Source organism: Colias philodice, chromosome 31 (genome assembly GCF_061535455.1).
Source record: "Colias philodice isolate Cphi_HAF_F1 chromosome 31, ilColPhil1 Martin Lab GWU primary, whole genome shotgun sequence".
Lineage (NCBI taxonomy): Eukaryota > Metazoa > Arthropoda > Insecta > Lepidoptera > Pieridae > Colias > Colias philodice.
The window spans coordinates 3,022,307-3,041,804 of record NC_143116.1 but is presented as its reverse complement, the minus strand read 5'-3'; the positions used below and the strand labels follow the sequence as shown (position 1 = coordinate 3,041,804).

Sequence of the window (19,498 nt, the reverse complement as noted above, 5' to 3'; positions counted from 1 at the left end):
TTTAAAGTTAGTGAATACTGAATAATAATGACATAATTTCTTACTACTTATTCTTTTCGAATACAATTTTCGATTTTTTTGTTGTTGATAATACCGTAAAAAGGAATATGTGCTCAGAACAAAGAATCCTATGGAACTGCCGTAATTGTTCAATTTGACGCGGAAATAATAATGATATACCCATCTCTTTCTCACAACAGTGGTTTTACCTTAGAAAAAGCATCTACACTCTTTTTATTAGCGCCCTCTTCATTGGCATCGATGTACCTTTGCTGCCACGGACGCCATTTTAGTATACGGTTTTGTTTACATGTGAGAAGATGTCATTGTGAAATTTTTATGATTTTCCCATGATTTTCCAGTGTTTTTCGCCCATATTCGAGTGTAATAAGTATAATTGAAAATAATAATAGGTACCATGAAGTGTTCTATAGTAGGTTGTGGCCTATGCCAAAGCAAAAACAGGCCGAATCTAACCTTTCAACGGTAAGTGGCTAACATTTTGTTAAATTGTTGCTTATATTAAAGTGTATTTATTATCAAGTGTATAGAAATCTTTTAATCATTTTACATTTAATCATCTTAGTTATTATGAGCTGTAGAAACCCGCAATATTCTCCTTATTTCATTTGCATCGAAAACATAAACATGAGTGCTAGTGTCGAACATCATCGCATAAACACCTTATCGATAAATTATTAATTTGTTTATTAATTACGTGCGAAGTTATATATTGTTGCATATTTCGTTTTAGTTTACCAAGTAACGAATCCCGGCGAAAGGCATGGTTGGAAAAGATTGGCATAGAAAATATCCGGCCAGGAACTAAAAACATTAATGTGTACTCATTGCTCTTTGAAGAGAGCGCATTTAATAAGACTTTAAATATCGTTTGATTGAGAGATGATGCTATCCCAACAGTATTTGCAAAGGTAAATAATTCATCAATCTTTTTATTAAACAACTAGCTGCTCCGCGCGGTTTCACCCCCGTGGCTCCAAAACTGTTGGTCGAAGCGTGGTGATATATATTATATACCCTATAGCCTTCCTCGATGAATGAGCTATCTAACACTGAAAGAATTTTTCAAATCGGACCAGTAGTTCCCTAGACTAGCGCGTTCAAACAAACAAACAAACAAACTCTTCAGCTTTATAATATTATTATAGTATAGATTTTATTTAGCTCATCCTGTTTGTTTTTTTTAGGTACAAGGTAGTAATTGAAATTGTACCCCCTTTCTGTTGACCGATTAATCTAATTGCTATATGCTTCACAATATCTTTTTTGACTTATATGCTCTAGAGACCTAGAGTGTCATGAGACAAGTGGTGTGATGACTGGTACTTAAAACCTACTGAGTTATTTTTTAGTTTTTAAGATATTACCTACATTATTAAAATCTTTTAAAGTGAAACTTTTATTACATCGTCTCAAACTTTTTCTATACTTAATATTGTAAAAAGAAAAGATTTGATTGTGTATGCACAAAAAGACCTCAAAACTACTGGTCCAATTTTTTTTAATTCTTTCGTTGTTGGAAAGCTACACTTTCCATAAGTATATAATACGCTATGTTTGTTCAATAAATAATTTTAATAAAAAAAAAATACTAAAAGTTTTACAATTTATGAATTTACCAAACATTGAGTTCATGTTTCTGTAGCAATCTATTTATTACCACTTGGGACCATATCTAATGTAACATTTTTATCTCTTTCAGGCAGACCATCCATCTCAATTTGCTTTAATTGACATATCAAATACTACTGATCAACCATCATGCTCAGGTTATCCACATCAACAAGATGCCAAGGATCTTGAATTGGTAAGAGCAGTTCTTGAATAGAAAACCTATATGAAATAATTCTTGTTTAAAAAAAAAGGGAACTTCAATACGTAACTTTTTCATAGTCTTAGTCATACATGCTCAGATTCATGTGTATAATTATGAGAACTGTTATCAATAATTAAAATTTCTTTAATGTTTTAGGCTTCAGCACTCGAAGAATTAAAAAAAAATGAAGAAAAAGTGGAGAAACAGAAAAAGAAAATTAAATGTTTAAATGAAGTGGTCCGTCAACAAATTTCCACACTGTATATGGCCAAGCTCATTTGCCGCATCTGTGACTACTGTCGCATGTACCTAAACATATATAGTAACCACTATAACTTAAATAAATTATTTTATGAAAAAATTGTGTTTGTTATTTAACTATACTTGTCCTTGAACATCTGCTTGAGTCACTCACATGTATTTTAGCCAGCGGCTCTGCTCTTTTTTATTTTCGTACATGCGAACGAAGTCGCGGGTAAAGAATGCTCTTATGATCGAATGGATTGCTTGGAAGAAATTGCTTGGAGCAATAAAGCCGCCTTTTGACTAAATATGTCCTATTAAGTAAAATTTGTTTTTTCTGTTTGTGTGCAATAAAGCTTATAAATAAATAAATAAAGTACCCTATGGATTGGAGTACCCGATGTTAAATTTCATCAAAATTGGCTTATCCGTTTTAGCGTGAAAACGGAATATACATACATACACACTTTCGCATTTATAATATTATAAAACCTATCTTATGTGTTAATTCAAGTTACCCTCAATATGTGTGCTAAATATCATTGTGATCGGTTCAGTAGTATTTGCGTGAAAGAGTAACAAACTTACACATCCATCTTCACAAACTTTCGCATTTATAATATTAGCAGGAAGTATGATAGGATAGGATTAGTGAGGATACATAGGTATATAAAGAAAACCCTGTCAAATCGCGAAAAAAATCAGCTGACCAGCTGTTTCAAATAAAACTGCAGAACGAAAATATCAAAATGTATTGATTACACACTACAGCTATCCCTAGTAGGTAGGTACAATTGCAAAATGGTTAATCCGAATCACGAATTACCGAGTAACGATTGCCCGATAGAAGTAGTTATCTTTTTTTATTTTGTTGAAAGAAGTACCTCTTACTAGGTAAGCACCTACTGCATACTTATCATTCAAAAAGACAAAATTCTTATTACCTGAATTATCCATTCTTAACTCTGTCATCAATCGATACAATATTATCGACTAGACGAACAAGTGAACGTCCCTAGCCCGCCATGTTTGTTCCCCGATTTGTTTACTTAGGTATGCAGGAAAAGTACATGCATATGGCAGTTCCATACAGTTCCTTATGATCGTTGTTCAGAGAATATGTGTAAACTGTAAATGTCACAAAAGTCACTCTGACGTAGACATTTGACACATAGCCGTGACGTGTTTATCACCGAACCAACTTGTTTTTTGAATTCGTTAGCAGAAATAATTATTGCTTATTCTTATTTTATCATAAAATCGATAACGCGTTCTATCACGTACCTCCACGTATATTTGCATTGACAGGTAAATTGATTTTCCATCCATTTAGCACGCTTCTTCGCCACAGTGATACGTGGTCACATATTTTGTAATTTTGAAATAAGTTTACGCGTTTAACGTTAGAAAATTGAATAAACTGTTAGATCGGTTGTGTATCTAAGTGTTAAGTGTGTGTACAAATTATTTTTAGGCAGGAAAATGTGGCGGTTCCTTATATTTTCGGCGTTGGTTCAAATAACTATATCACAGCAATATCAACAGAAAGTCGCTCCCGGCGTCCCTCCACAGAACTATCAGGTAACAATTTACATTATTTATTATCTGCATTTAAGTTAGAAAAAAAGTTTTAGTTTAAAAGTTCTTAAAAAAAAAAACTTTCTCTACTTTCACTTTTTGACAGCTGTTAGGTGCATAAAATAGATTCAAAATATTATCCATGCATAAATTATATTTTTGGCTATTTTATATAATACGTAATTTTGTGGTTAAAAGGAGGAAAATGTAATGGAATATTTTATAGGATATTGATAATATCATGAATATTAATAAAATAGTGTAACAACTAATAACACTGAGATCATATCTTTGAGATGGACCAAAGAGATGGCCTTACAGATTCAGATTATATTATGATTTTCTTTTTTATAAAATGTGTAAATTTATGATGTTGAAGATAATTCTCAACATGTTCAGAAGTTACAAATTGATATAAGAGAGGTAGAACTGGGTTCTAAAGATTCCAAATAAACCAACAAACAATATAAATAATAATAATAGTATATTAGCATATTTTAGATAATAAAGTGAAGTCCCGTGTCCACTAGTGGGGTAAGGGGCAGATGCATAATGCATACATCTGATTCAATGATTGATTTTCTTTAGGGACAAGTAGGTGATCAGCCTTGTGTCCTGCCAGAACGAAACAATTATTTCTTTGTCTCCACCGAGAATCGAACCCAGGACCCCTTGCTCACGAATCAACCACTGTACCAATGAGGCGGTCAAACTAACTACTTTATTCAGTAGAAATTATTTTAAAAGCTCATGTTAAATATCAAATTGGTACAGTAGACTCTTAGAGCTAGCGCGCACTGGCAACTTTGTCTCCGCAACTATTTTGTCTCTCCCACCTATGGGCCAGTATGAAAGTGCGCGCACGTAGCGACGCAACTCCCCATACAAATTGATGGAAGAGACAAAATAGTTGCGGAGACAAAGTTGCTCGTGCGCGCTAGCTCTTACTCCGGACCCTGGCCTATATGTTGTTCCTTGTAATCCAATATGTCTGTAATTATTGAATACCTATTTTTTGACAATCTTCTCATAGATCATGCATGATTGGAGATACACTGTTCAATCAAAGTAAAGAAAATGCCATCACTCACTAGAAGATATTGTTTAAATACTTGGCTGCTTAGATACTTTTGATTTAATTATATATACTAAATTCAAAATACTTAATGTTGAATTGTTTCTACTTCTGAGGCAGAACTACCAACAACCTAAATAGGTTTTAAGATTGCAAGAAATCACCCTTATGTAATAAGGCTGCCCTTTGGGTATAGTTATAATTTCGAATTTTTTAGGTTTTATAAGTATATCAGCACTTTTAATTGTCATAAATAAAGGGTTCTTATTTGTTTGTTTTTTTTTTTGTTACTATTAAGCTTTAAAAGTAGTCAATTGATTTTTTTGATAAATTTCGACTTATTGGTTGGCTTGGTTGGTAGTGGCCCTGCCTTCCAAGCCAGAGGTCGTGGGTTCGATTCCCACCCTGGGCAATTATTTGTGTCATGAACATAGATGTTTGCTCTGTGTCTGGGTGTTAATTATCTATATAAGTATTTATTCAAAATTATATATGTATGTTTATCAGTCATCTGGTTTCCATAACACAAGCGAAAGCTTAGTATGGGATCAGATCGTGCCGTGTGTGAAAATTGTATAGAAATATTAATTTATTATTTATCATTAGAAAGCTTCATCCACTGATTAACTATTAAACATAGCCGTTTAATTCAAGTGTTGCATCAAATTTATAATGAGTAAATTTTCAATATGAAGTTTAATTTTATCATTATTTATTTCCAGAACTATCAACCGCCTCCTCCGCCCCCCACGCCGCAACAGGTATGACAGTTTTAAACAATTACATAAATTATATTTTTCTTACTACTTATTTTACTATACGTTAAAAGCTGCACTTACAATTCCCAAGCAACAATTTATTCATTTTGCAATCTGTTGCAGCAACAATATGCACCTCCACCGCAGCAACAATATCAGCAACAGGTCCCCGTGCAACAGATGCCAGTTCAACAACAAATGCCGGTGCAACAACAAGTGCCCGTGCAACAGGTTAACGTTCAACCGCCGCATGGTCATGGTCACGGTTAGTATGGTCACTTATAGTCAATGATAGTCAGTATGGTCACTTATAATCAGTGATAGTCAGTATGGTCACTTATAGACAGTGGTAGTCAGTATGGTCACTTATAGTCAGTGATAGTCAGTATGGTCACTTATAGTCAGTGATAGTCAGTATGGTGACTAACAGTCAGTGTTTTGTAATTTGTGTAAATTTAAATGAGTAAATTAGTCACTACTAGCACAGAGTAAATTACCAATAGTCAGGATTGTAAAGCTTTTTGTCAGTCATGACTTTTTTAGTCAAAAGGAAATGCACCAGCAGTTGTTACATAATAAAATATGTATTATTCCAGATCCCCAGTTATTGAACGCTGCCAATATAGCGCAAGAAAGAGAGTGAGTAAATTTAAAGTAAATTACCAATTTATATATGTATAAATATGGAATATTTTTTTGACTTTGTTAGCTAAAAGCTTTCCCCGCAGCTTCGTCCGCTTTGTCCTAAACTGAACAAGTTATATACTAAAACGCAGACAGCTACTTTTTACATGCTCACTCACATTTAAATATCTAATAAAAACACCATAAATTACAGTCACATCCAAGAGCACATGGAGGTGCCCATAGACACGTCCAAGATGTCGGAACAGGAACTGCAATTTCACTATTTCAAAATGCACGACGCGGATAATAATAATAAATTGGACGGATGTGAACTAATCAAGTCGTTGATACATTGGCATGGTGAGTTTTTCTTTTTTATTTATTTTTTTAAAGTCCATTTAAAATGTATGAGCCATAGAGTAAATTTCAAGTATTCTTTATTCTGTAGGGAACTTGGGTAACAATGCGATGAAGAAAAATAAAGATTTGTTTTTAAAGAAATTTTACAAATACAGTGTAAACTCTATATAACGACACTCCATTTAACGTCAAACTCCGTATAACGTCAAGATTTCTCGACTTTGGTTGGTTTATATTGTTGTCTATACAATAATACACTCCATATAGCATCACGCTCACTCTAATTAACGACCACAATAAGACATTACAACTAGGAACTAGGACTAGGAAGTACTGACTAAGTTGCCGAAATCAATGAAAATGTAGTTGTTTACATTCTTTTTTACTGACATACCGAAGATTCTCAGAAATGCAGTCGTAGAAAAATAAAGAAAAAATTCTGCATGCCGAAGAAGATGGACGATCTGCCAAAAAAATGAAGAAACCTCAATATGAAGACCTTGATCAAGCGATGATAACATGGTTTCATAGGCAATGTCAAAATAATATTCCTGTCTCTGGACCAATCATGCAATTTTCCCTTTCTCTCCATTTAACGACCACTCTCTATAACGTCGAAAAATGCACGGTCCCTTAAGTGACGTTATATAGAGTTTACACTGTACTTGTAAAATTAAAACATAATTGATTAGGTAAAAAATTTAAGATGATAGATATTAAAGAAAAAAAGCTTTTGATTTTATGTGCAATGGGAGTGTAAATGTCATTAGTTTATGTAATTGAGTTTTAAACATGATTCAAGGGGTAAATTTATCATTGGAGACTTGTCTATGGTTTAAATAAAATTATTTTTTTCCGTATATTATTTACTTATAAAAGTTACTACATTATTTATATTTTTTACCTGTTAATTTGGACTGTTAGGGCGTATTTAGAAAGAAAGCTTGAAACTTATAAGCGCTTATCGGCGCTTGTCATGTTCATATATTTTCCTGTCAGTGCTGGTAACCCGCGCAGGAAAATATATGAACATGACAAGCGCCGATAAGCGCTTATAAGTTTCAAGCTTTCTTTCTGAATACGCCCTTACATTGTGTAAATAAAAAATTATCTTTCTAAAAACCATAGACACTTCCCGCCATTTCGCTTGTCATTAAATGTCAATGTCATGTGTCACCTGTCATGTCATTATATGTCACATGGGGGCTTTGCTTCTAGCAGAACAGGGGCACAAGCAACAACCGCAGCAAGGCCAGCCGCCGGTCGGCGAGAAAATATTCAAAGACGACGAATTGACTAATTTAATAGACCCCATATTGAATATGGACGATCACAATAGAGACGGTTTCATAGACTATCCAGAGTTTGTGCGCGCGCAACAAAAGAACCAGAGACAAGACGGACAATAGTAAAAACTAAATTAAAAAAAAATAGTTTTTTACTGGCAACATTCAACCGCAAGATGTATTATTTCCTCTCTTATTTATTAAATGTTGCCATAAACGATTATTACGATGCTCAAATGAGATCTTCCTTATTTTTTGGAGCAATTAGATTGTCTAAAGAAGGGTGCATATTTTCTCGAATTTAAAAATTAAAAATATATTACTGAATGTTCTTTGTTAAATATGTGTTATCTGTGATTAAAAATAAAGAATCAGCAACACACTGGATTAAAAATAAGTAAATATATATCTAGTACAAAATAATCGAACTTTTTACGAATGTTTCTAAACTGAACGTCAATCTTAAAGTTTTGTTCCTCGAAGCTATTTTTAAGACTAGACTTACTACTGTTTACCACAAAAATCTTTAGACACTTCTTTAAGCGCGGGTTCTCTTTAATCTGGTTTTTTCGTATTTCACATAGACAACTATTAAAATGACAGATCCCTGGTTTAAAGATAGAATGTGTTTAAATTGTTTTGTGGTAATAACACTAGAATTTGCAGGTTATGTTTTATAGAGAATAATGTTCTAACTACATGTGTATATATTTGAAGAAAATAATGGTTTTGTAATAATTTCTATCCTAAATACACAGATGTGATATTTAGACGGAGTAAAAGAGACGCAAGATATAAATGGCGAGTTACAGAGCGAGAGGGCATGATTCGAAATATTAATGTTTAAAACTTTTCTTTTTATTCTAATTAACAGTATTTCTTTTGATCTTTTTTTTCGGTTAGGTTGGTGTCGAAATTATTATTTAGTAATCATAACATTCCGACCATTTTATTTTAAAACGTATCATTGTAATTTTATTATTCGCAGTCAAAAAAGACAAAAAAAATGACTGCATATTCCCGCCATTTTTTGTGGATTGTCAATGTCAGTATCTGGCGCCATTTTTAATGTTGTTGCCACATAGAAAATGTGTTTTATGTATTTTAATTTAAGTATCAACTATAGACATAAAGACATATCAGCAATATCTCACAAAGTTATAATCATTTTAAACAAAAGATTTTTTTCGAAATCTTTGAGATATTTCACTCCTCTATGTCTATGGTTGATGTTCCATAGATAATAATTAATAATGTGGGCATGTCATCAATATTATGTGTCATTCTATGTTTGTCTGTGTAAATGGTTGTGTATAATGGTTTGTTGATGGTTAATTAAATTTTATATATTTAATGTGTTGTTTCATTTATTATGTCCTTACTCCTTGTTTGTGGTGATGGGTAAAGAATTTTTAAATAAATACTTTTTTATGTGTCAGTACCATAGCCACTCATGATAATATTTAAAGCGTTATGATATATTATAGCCTTCTTCGATAAATGGGCTATCTAACACCGAAAGAATTTTCTAAATCGGATCTGTAGTATCTGAGATTAGAGCGTTCAAACAAACAAATGCTTGGGGTTTTTAAAATCATAGAGATTAATGATCTTCTAAGATCTATTTTATGAGAATACTTAGAAATTCACAATGTTTTCTTCTTTTATCTGCCCCATATCCAAAAAGGGCATATACTTCTAAAGCTAGCTAATGTTAAACTGTACAAGCTGTTAAAAAGTTTTACTTCAAAGATTTAGATAAGATATTTTGTATCTGAGATTCTATCATGTTTAAAACCGGTTAAAATCGGCGTTTCATTTGTAAAGTGTATCATGACTCCCTTAATATGACTTGGGTGAGTATCATAATATTTACTTTGTGACATTTATTTACCATTTTTATGATTTAATTGCTGAAAAATCCATTGTAAAAATAGGTAGGTACATTCATTCATATTATAAAGTTTAATCACATAAACAGATTTTTTGTATAAAATTCTGTTTAAAATCGGCATTTCTTTCTATAACTTTAAAAGAGTAGTCGCCACGAAAGACGTCTGCGGCGCAGTTAGGAACTAAATTTCAGAGGACGGCCATATTTTAGAAAAATTCACGAGTTGGCCCTAGCACTGTGTCTTGAACCATTGAAAAAAATATGGACTTTCGATGATATGTGTGATTTCGATGACATATTTTCCAACTGGATTATGGGTCATCGATTGAAAAGTAATAGACATATTATAGAATATAGAGTAATAATTCTGTGCCTCCAGTGAATAAGGGAATAACTCAAAAACAGCACTTTTCAGGAGAGACAAAAAACTATATATCAATACTAAATCTTTATTAATTCAAAATTTTAAGCTTGTATGGGTAAGATATGATGTTAGACTATAGTTTTACATATGAACACATATTGTAACAACCCCATAAATATACTTTTTTCGTGTTTTTTTATAGTTGTTGCCTTATGAACGAGTACTTCATGGAATAACTCAATGTATTCACATAATTTTTTTTTACTCTTTGCAATATAACGACTTATGCCCTTATGCACTATGTTCATAATCGCACAACACGACTTATATTATTGCCAGTTTTTGTTTTATAGAAATGATGTGACTTATTTTGCTTGAAATTTGTGTACTTTATGACTCAATTGAGGCATTTTAGTGGAAAAACTATGCACGTAGCTTGAAAAACGAATGAAATCAACGGGTTTTTTATCGTTATTAGATAATAAAAACAAAACAACATTTAGGTATTTATGCATTTAACCCTAGAAGTCCAATCTACGTAAATTTGACGTATGAACTCTTCTATATTTACCATCATTATCATATTTACCATACCATCATCTATATAATCCAGAACCAACTTATTAGCCGTCGAGACCTGGCAGCACATAGTTGGCTCATCCCGGTAAATTCCGCCATTTGGTTGTAAAGAGGATGTTGTGCGTCATTTTGACGTATAATTGGGCTTTTCGTAACTTTTAAGATTATATGGGAATATGTTATGGGGTTTTGTTATAACCCATGTATAATGAAAGTCGTAGATTGTAAAATATCTCTCAATAATACAGTACTATGTTGTTAATGCTATACAATGTTTCACCAGTCACCACAATGAGTCTAGTCTGTACAGGTTAGCAGGAGACAATCATTGAGCATTGGTATTAAATACGTATCAACTGCATAATGCGTTTTGCGTATTAACTATTGTCCTAGTGAAAATTAATCGTCGAATCAATTTAAAATTCGATCAAGTGCGTTCCGTTTCGGAACGCCACTGATAATAAAATATAGATAATAAAAGTGGCAACGCCACAATGTCATGGTGGTATACATTGAGGATACAAGCACTATAAAGAGATAAGAGAAGCCCGAAAACCATATTCCTGTATGTTCAGTTAATACAGGAAAAGTTATAGTTGGTCAGTGGCGATATTTTACGGCATGATATAGAATTTTAACAATTTCTATATCATATACATAATATCAAAATAATGTAGATAAATAAAGAAAATACAATGAGCCGCAAAGATTTTATGAAAAAATTAAGCACAGAATTGAACGTGCCTTGGATGCAAATACGACTTGTGGCACACACTTTGAAGAGACTCAACGTGACAATAGCCCAATTTTTTCAAAATATGTGGTACCAGAGTATCCATAAAATGTTTACGAAAATGCAGGACCAAAGAAGTATCGATATTGCGGATTTTTTTCCTATAAAAAAGGCAAATTACCAAAGCACAGTGGCTAAAACGCTATATAAATACTTTTTTTTTATGCGATTATTATAGACTATAGTATTATTGTCTTGATTATTGTAGTTAGATAATTAAAAAAAAAAAAGATTAAAAACGAGTTATTTTTTAAAAACTTACCCAATGATAAGAAGAATATATAAGTTTAACATTTTTGTTGGCTTTTTTTAGATGATTCAATTATCGTTCTGTATTTATATAAACAAAGAGTAACTTAATATCATTAAATGCACTTAATGTGTTAACTGTATTTTTAATATCTATTGCAAAAAATAGTTAATTTCCATAGAAATATATTAGTATCCCAAGTTAACTGATAAATACCTTTTTTTAAAAAATATAAAGATTTGTTGTTGCAGATTTATTGAAAAAACGATTTAAAAATAATAAGGAATAGTGTGTGTTGTTTCCGTGCAGTATTCAAATAGACCAATAGCAACACAGCATTAATGCCAAACTGTCTCATGTCGTCACTTGAACCAATGACACTAAAAGAGTTGTTCCTTTATGCTCGTGTTAGAAAAATGACACAAATGCGTTTATACTAAAATAGTATTAGGACTGATGGAACAAAATGAATTAAGTCTTTATTCAAAAAGTATAACTACACATACGTCTTTGTGTTCGTGGGTACTTTTGACTCGAGACGAATAGTTCCTTTGCGATTGCCTAAAATGATGGATAAGGTAACTTATACCGTTAATCACACCCTACTTATACCGTTTGGGTCATTCGAAAAAATGGGTTAGGACGCAGCTAGAGATATGACCTTTTGATATGTTGTGTATTTTGACGAGCTGAATCCAATGGTGCAATAAAAACCAAAGGGAATAACTCGTCTTACTCCCTTATTCACTGGAGGCACAGAATTATTGTTCTCTAACCTCTATCTTAAAATAAACATCTCTCATACTACAAACAATGAAGCGAGATATTCTATAACCCATATCTATTTTCTCCATCTCTGGGGGCATTAAATAATACTGGTAACATTATTTTAGGCTACGACAGCCTCAGCACTGTGCCTGCGGGACTTCTTTCGTGGCGTTCTCTATAAATTCGAGCTTCTTTTATTATTTTTAATTTTTTTTCATGTGACAATAATTTATCTGTGCAATTTATTTTCCTTAATGTGACGTCAAATACTATACTAGTTTCTTTCATTTTCAGGAAAAGTGGAGAAAGGCTATGTGATATATTCTGACAAGCAGCTGGAAGAATTAATGGAGAAAGCGCTTACACATACTGATATTAACAACGACGGTTATATTGATTATTTGGAATACAGAATCAGCCACTACAAAGCTAGACTTGCCACTGAAAAAGCCAAAGCCCAGGCATAGACGATTTAAAGTTTAGCACCGCTTTTCTGTATATTATATGTATAGTTTTACAGATTCTGTGCTTATTCCTTGTACTATTTTATAAAATTATTCTAGCATAGATAATTAGTTAGTTTAATAAATGAAATAAATAAATCTATTCAATTTTACAAAATAAATTCGTCTCTATAGTTGAAAGTTCCAATTTTATCCGTCGATATTGTTCTTTTTTATAATTGAGTAGTTACAAAGAGTCAGCTCAGAATCTTCCTTTTTATTTCAAATTTTATTCTATTGTATAAAATTGTTTTTTCTAATGGCATTTTTATTTCTTGTTAATAAATAAATTATATCTACGCTATCTCTATTTCTATAATTGTGTAGTTTTTCTTTCACTCACCTAGGGAAAATTTAAATTTTCCTAATGAAAAAATAATATCATACTATTTTTCGTAAGTCTTGCATGTAGGTACAGACAATTGGCTAGTTACCTATGATTAAAATTTATATTTTATACCAATTTTTGTTTATTTTTAACGTAAACTTTAGATAAACAACTTCTAAGTAATATTATTTAGTATCATATCAAATAAACATTTAATTGTTACTAGATATCGATGGGAAAGTCGTAGAAACTGAGAAAGTTTACAAAGATGAAGACTTGATAGAAATAGTTGAAGATGCTTTGAAATCTGCTGATAAGAATAGAGATGGTTACATTGATTACATGGAATTCAGAACGCATACTATATAAATAAATGTACCTATTGATTATATTATATTGTGTTTTATTTATTTTACTTCCTTTTTTGTCTTCTTCTTTAGATATAGCGTAAATATACATTATACATTACATACATACATTTTTGCCTTTTCTAACTTCGTTGTCGTTTTTTAATTGTTACTTTGTCTAAGGCCCCAGGAAGGGTTGCAGGCCTACGATACAAGCTGTCTTAGTGTAGGTCTGCAGGTCATATTATCTTTTTAATCATCAGGTCCTATTATAATATCCTTGTATTTTTATGTTTAATTAATTAAGATAATTATTTCTATGTATTTAATTTTGTATTTATGGTGAATAAATGATTATGATTATTATGATTATACGTTCTATATGAACCTAATAGCAAAAGTGCGTTTGTATGTTCTACTTTCATGACAAAATAGCTCAACCGAATTTGCTGAATTTGACCATAGTGATAGACAATGTATTATCGAGATTTTGTTGATCATTTAAAAAAAACAGCAAAGATGTAACATAATAAGAATACACAATTTCAAAATGAATATTAAATTAGTTGAAAACGCGATAGGAAGTATTTAGTAGTAAGATTATTAAACTACTTACTGCTGTCTACTACAGATTAGCTAGGTACTACCATACTATTATTGACTTATTTCACTTATACTTACTACTTATACTTACTCTTGGATCATATGAACTTTCTATAAGTTCAATGGGTCGTATTTCTGAAAAAAATCGAATATAAAACAACGCAACAGTTTTATCACTACATAGTAGGTATAAAACAAAGTCGCTTTCTCTGTCCCTATGTCCCTATGTATGCTTAAATCTTTAAAACTACGCAACGGATTTTGATGCGGTTTTTAAAGTGAAACTTTTATTACATCGTCTCAAACTTTTTGGTCTGTGTAGCGCATGTCGCGTGTATCGCGTCCGTCCGTCGCGACCGTCACGCGACATGCGCTACACAAAGCAGTGTTCGAAACCGTTCGAACAGTTTCACTTTTACCGTGGTTTCATAAAACCACACAACATTTTTGAAGTGAAACTTCTTTATCGGGGGTGGACAAAAATTTTGTGTAACATTTTTGCGTTACGCCGCGCGCGTGACATTTTTTCGTTACGCCGTACTCGTGACATTTTTGCGTTACGCCGTACTCGTGACTATATACATTATACATGTTATATTAAAGTGATCAGCAAAATCAAAGGGTTTGTTTTAATTCTAATTCCAGTGAATTTCTAAAAAAAGTAAATAAGTAATTACATCTATTTTTCTAATACTTAGGTGTAATAATGGTATTTATTTTTCTAAGTTATTTATGATTAACCTCACTTTTGATTGTATTTTTCAATACACTAACACGTGGGTGGAATTATGGTATCAATTTTTTCTAATACTTGAATGTTGATTGTGGTATTTATTTTTCTAAAATTGTATTTAAAGTTAACCTCAGTTTTTGATTGAATTTTTTAAAACACCAACACGTGGGCGAGATCATGTTATTTATTTTTCAAGTTATTTAAGCTTAACCTCTGTCATAATATGTATATGTTATAGTCAAAGTCCGATACACAGTCTCTTCGCGGAAGGACTGGTTTATCCTAGGTTTGGCCAAAGCCATCAGGCAATCCACGAAATACATTTCAATTTCGCCCTTTGCCTGAAGTATTTTTAGTCAAACCCAGGAGCTCCTAACTTTTCAGTCAAACGTCGAAAGTAAATTATTCTGTTTCGGTTTTGGCCTAGTCAATCCTAGAAGCGACTGCAATTCTCGGTCAAACGTTGATCTGAACATGTTTAAATAGGTTCATAATGTCTCTCGCGGACCGCGGTGTTCCGACTAGGCATGGGTCGTCGACGCATTTTTCATGAACGAAACTAGACCGTTAAATGTCGTTCATCAACTAGTCGATCAACGAGTTAAAATCTTCGACTAGTCGATGTGTAAACTGAAACGAATTGACACGGTCGACCGACGCGCGACGGTATTGGTAATCAAACGTTCGTTACCTTGAACTGAGGTCTACACTCTACATGTAATGAATCAAATAAAAGAATGCAAAGAAAAATTTCTTAAGATCGAAGATGTGCCTGACGTTCGGCTGTCTCTTAGAGAAATCAGTGCAAAGGATTCAAAATTTGGTGGCCAAGGCTTTATAAAATGCCACTGCAATAAAAAATGCTCTTCAAAATTATGCAAATGTAAAAGGTCTAATGTATTGTGCAATTCTAAATGTCATAATGCCTCACCATGCCAGAATAAAGATTAATTTTTCATTTTAATTACCTAAGAAATTATTAAAACAATTAACATTAATGCCTCACCATGTCAGAAAAATGATTAATTTGTCACTTTAATTACCTAAGAAATTATTAAAACAATTAACATTAAAGTTAATGCCTCACCATGTCAGAAAAATGATTAATTTGTCACTTTAATTACCTAAGAAATTATTAAAACAATTAACATTAAAGTTAATGCCTCACCATGTCAGAAAAATGATTAATTTTTCATTTTAATTACTTAAGAAATTATTAAAACAATAAACATCAAAATTTTAAAAATGTTATTTTTTTATACTTAATCTTATACAAACTAACCTCCGTATATTCCAAATCATTTAATTATTTATTTTATACTTTATTGCACATCGTACAAAAGGCGGGCCTAATGCCACACGGCATTCTCTCAAAGCATCTCAAATATAAAAGTGAAAATCACGTAAGCTGACCAATCAGGTGTCAGAACTGGCAGAGTTAAGCGGTTCTTAAGACTTGAAAGCTGCTTAAATGATAAAATGCTTCCAAATATACGAAGATACCTATATCGGAGTTTGACTCGTCAAACCCCGATTTAATAAAATTGTGTTTTGACGTTTGCCTGACCAAATTAGTCTCTCCCAGGTTTGACGAAAATTGTTTATTCACAGGCCGAAAATTTACATTTGTTTGGGCTTTGACTAAGTCATTCAGTCTGACCTGAGGATTGACCAGTCCAACCTAGGAGCGCCGGAGCTTCGGAGTTTGCCTATAACATATATACTATGTGCGTCATTAATTTCTGACTGTTTCGAGATTTCGACATTAGGAATTTATATTTATTACCTCTATTGTTCGAACAAAAATAAGTTACCGCCTTTAAGAACTTGCCGACAATGTAAGTACAGTATTGTTTCTTAGAAAACATTTTAGGAGTATACGATAATAAATCTATGACTCACGTTAACACGTGTTTGCTTGATTGGTGTTCAATTATGATTTTGTGAATTCAATATTTATAAGAATAAACCTCAAACTCTTTATGTCCAATCAAAATCCGCCTAAGTCGAAATCCTTTATAAGTTGAAAACTCTATATAACTCGAATTTTTTGGCGTCTCCCTTGGTCTTTTGAACTACCGCACGAGCTGAGCGAGCGAAGCGAGCGAGTCGCGGCAGTGGCCGGCGTAAATATTCAAATAGGTAGCGAGGAGCGAAGCGACGAGCATCTTAGGTTAACTTTTGAACTACCGCAAGAGCCGAGCGAGCGAAGCGAGCGAGTTGCAGTAGCGGCCGGTGTAAATATTTAAATAGGTAGCGAGGAGCAAAGCGACGAGCATCTTAGGTTAACTTTTAATTTTTGAACTACCGCACGAGCCGAGCGAGCGAAGCGAGCGAGTTGCAGCAGCGGCTGGTGTAAATATTTAAATAGGTAGCAAGGAGCGAAACGACGAGCGTGTTAGACTAACGTATTTCTGTAATATTGTATACAAGCTGTGCCGCGCGGTTTCACCCGCGTGGCTATGCTCCTGTTGGTCTTAGCGTGATAATATATAGCCTATATTACTCGTGGATAATGTAGCTTTCGAATGGTGAAAGAATTTTTAAAATCGGTCCAGTAGTTTATGAGCCTATTCATTACAATCAATCAAACAAACAAACAAACAAAGTTTTCCTCTTTATAATATTACTGTAGATAGTAAATTATTTTTTGAAAAATAAGGTCATAAAGAAGTTTCACTTCTTACGTGTGTACTCTAGTACACGCACACATTTTTTTTTTAATAGATAGAGTGATTCAAGAGGAAGGTTTTAGTATATAATATACTAGCGGTCCGCCCTGGCTTCACCCGTGGTACATATTTCGCAATAAAAGGTAGCCTATGTTCTTTCTCAGGGTCTAAAGATACCTAATCTGTGCCAAATTTCATCAAAATCGGTCCAGTAGTTTATGCGTGAAAACCATACATACGTATACAAACCTTTCCTCTTTATAATAATATTAGTATAGATTATGTTTTAGACAAAGCGGGCGAAGCCGCGGGCGGAAAGCTAGTATTCCTATATATTTGAATTCGTACATTTATTAATGGTACATAAGCAAGCTTGGTATTTTGGTTCTTGATAATTGCAGTTGAAAGAATGTTAAAAATTGGTTTATTAGTTTTCGAAATAACATTACCTACCTACAAATTTCCAATTAACTACCTCTAATAGATAAGCACTTTTTAGATGTCACAGGCAAAGTTTAAAATTAGTGAAACCTGGTGAAACTAGACTCGAACAGAAATTGTTTATTGTATTACTAGTTTAACGCCCGCGGCTTCGCTCAATTTGTCTAAAACCTAATAAATTATATACTAAAACCTTCCTCTTGAATCACTTTATCTATTAAAAAAAAATCGCATCAAAATCCGTTGCATAATTTTAAAGATTTAAGCATACAAAGGGACATAGGGACCGAAAAAGCGACTTCGTTTTATACTATGTAGTGATTATATTATTATCTGTGACATTACGAAAAATTAAGGTTTTTTTTTCAATTTACAATAAATTGTAAGCTAATACTTGTTTTAGATCACGAAGGCAAAGAAATAGTGACCACAGCGATCTACAAAGATGAAGAATTAGTTAACATGGTGGAAGGCGCCTTGAAGGAAACAGATTTGAATAATGACGGTTATATAGACTACGCAGAATATCGGGCTAAATCTATGGTATAGGCACAGTCTAATGGACCCTCTTCACAATGGGAAGCGTTGGGCGAGTCGAGGCAATCACGATAGTGTATATACTCCATTGAAATATTACATTTTTAGGCCTGACCTTGCGTTTTTTAGAGGACGCAATTTTATTTTTTTAATGTGTAGGGGGGGTCAGTGTGAAGCTAAAACCAAGTTTGTGGGGTCGCCACCCTTGTCCCATGGCCGCCATCTTGAAAATAGCGGTTGAAATGGTTTTAACGATATATCTCTTAGACTATTTAAATCTGATAATAAAACAATGTCAACATTATTCGTTGCAAATTAAATTCTCTACAACTTTGATTCAGTAACTATAAGATTAAGTACTAACAGTATAAGATTAAGATAAAGGTGAATTAAATAAAAACACGTTTTCGAATAAGTTATTTATTTACTTACACATTTAATATAACAAATGAGTAACAATACCAATCCCAATAACTTTTAAGCATCATACCATGATGTTTTAAAGCACTATTTTTTCCAGTGTGGAAAGAATATCTAAACATATTATACATATTATATAGGGCACGATCTGATCCCATACTAAGCTTTCGCTTGTGTTATGGAAACCAGATGGCTGATAAACATACATATATAATTTTAAATACTCATATAGATAATTAACACCCAGACACAGAGCAAACATCTATGTTCATCACATAAATATTTGCCCCGGGTGGGAATCGAACCCACGACCTCTGGCTTGGAAGGCAGGGCCACTACCAACCAAGCCATATGAGTGGTCAGTCATATGAGTTGTCTTGCGCCATCTCTTTCCCATGATGGAAATAATACTGCTTTAAGACGTCATGGTACCTAAAATATAACTGCTATAATATAACGCTACATAAAAATTAAAAAGCTAACAATATTATGGCCGCAAACA

At 32.8% G+C, this 19,498-nt stretch overlaps 1 protein-coding gene and 1 long non-coding RNA gene across 8 annotated transcripts; both read left to right on the top strand.

Annotated features, from left to right (window-relative positions):
• The first annotated feature begins 116 nt into the window (after nucleotides 1-116).
• LOC149475143 (uncharacterized) lies at nucleotides 117-2,320 on the top strand. Of its 4 annotated transcripts, none has more exons than XR_016318151.1 (4): nucleotides 117-486; nucleotides 755-932; nucleotides 1,724-1,899; nucleotides 1,994-2,320. It is a non-coding gene; the product is annotated as an uncharacterized LOC149475143 (long non-coding RNA). The 4 variants fall into 4 exon arrangements; XR_016318153.1 differs by having other exon boundaries at nucleotides 1,724-1,790; nucleotides 1,994-2,318; XR_016318152.1 differs by having other exon boundaries at nucleotides 1,724-1,828; nucleotides 2,001-2,318.
• A 927-nt stretch (nucleotides 2,321-3,247) lies between these two features.
• LOC149475142 (lymphotoxin beta receptor inhibitor) lies at nucleotides 3,248-18,603 on the top strand. Of its 4 annotated transcripts, none has more exons than XM_089713687.1 (7): nucleotides 3,248-3,388; nucleotides 3,555-3,661; nucleotides 5,456-5,494; nucleotides 5,615-5,756; nucleotides 6,088-6,130; nucleotides 6,330-6,478; nucleotides 18,443-18,603. In XM_089713687.1, the coding sequence occupies exons 2-7, from the start codon at nucleotides 3,563-3,565 to the stop codon at nucleotides 18,586-18,588; spliced, it is 618 nt and encodes a 205-aa protein (XP_089569813.1). In that variant the 5' UTR covers nucleotides 3,248-3,388; nucleotides 3,555-3,562; the 3' UTR covers nucleotides 18,589-18,603. The 4 variants fall into 4 exon arrangements, with proteins under 4 accessions (XP_089569813.1, XP_089569812.1, XP_089569810.1 ...); XM_089713686.1 differs by lacking the exon at nucleotides 18,443-18,603 and adding an exon at nucleotides 7,700-9,118; XM_089713684.1 differs by lacking the exon at nucleotides 18,443-18,603 and adding an exon at nucleotides 7,697-9,118.
• The last annotated feature ends 895 nt before the right edge of the window (nucleotides 18,604-19,498 follow it).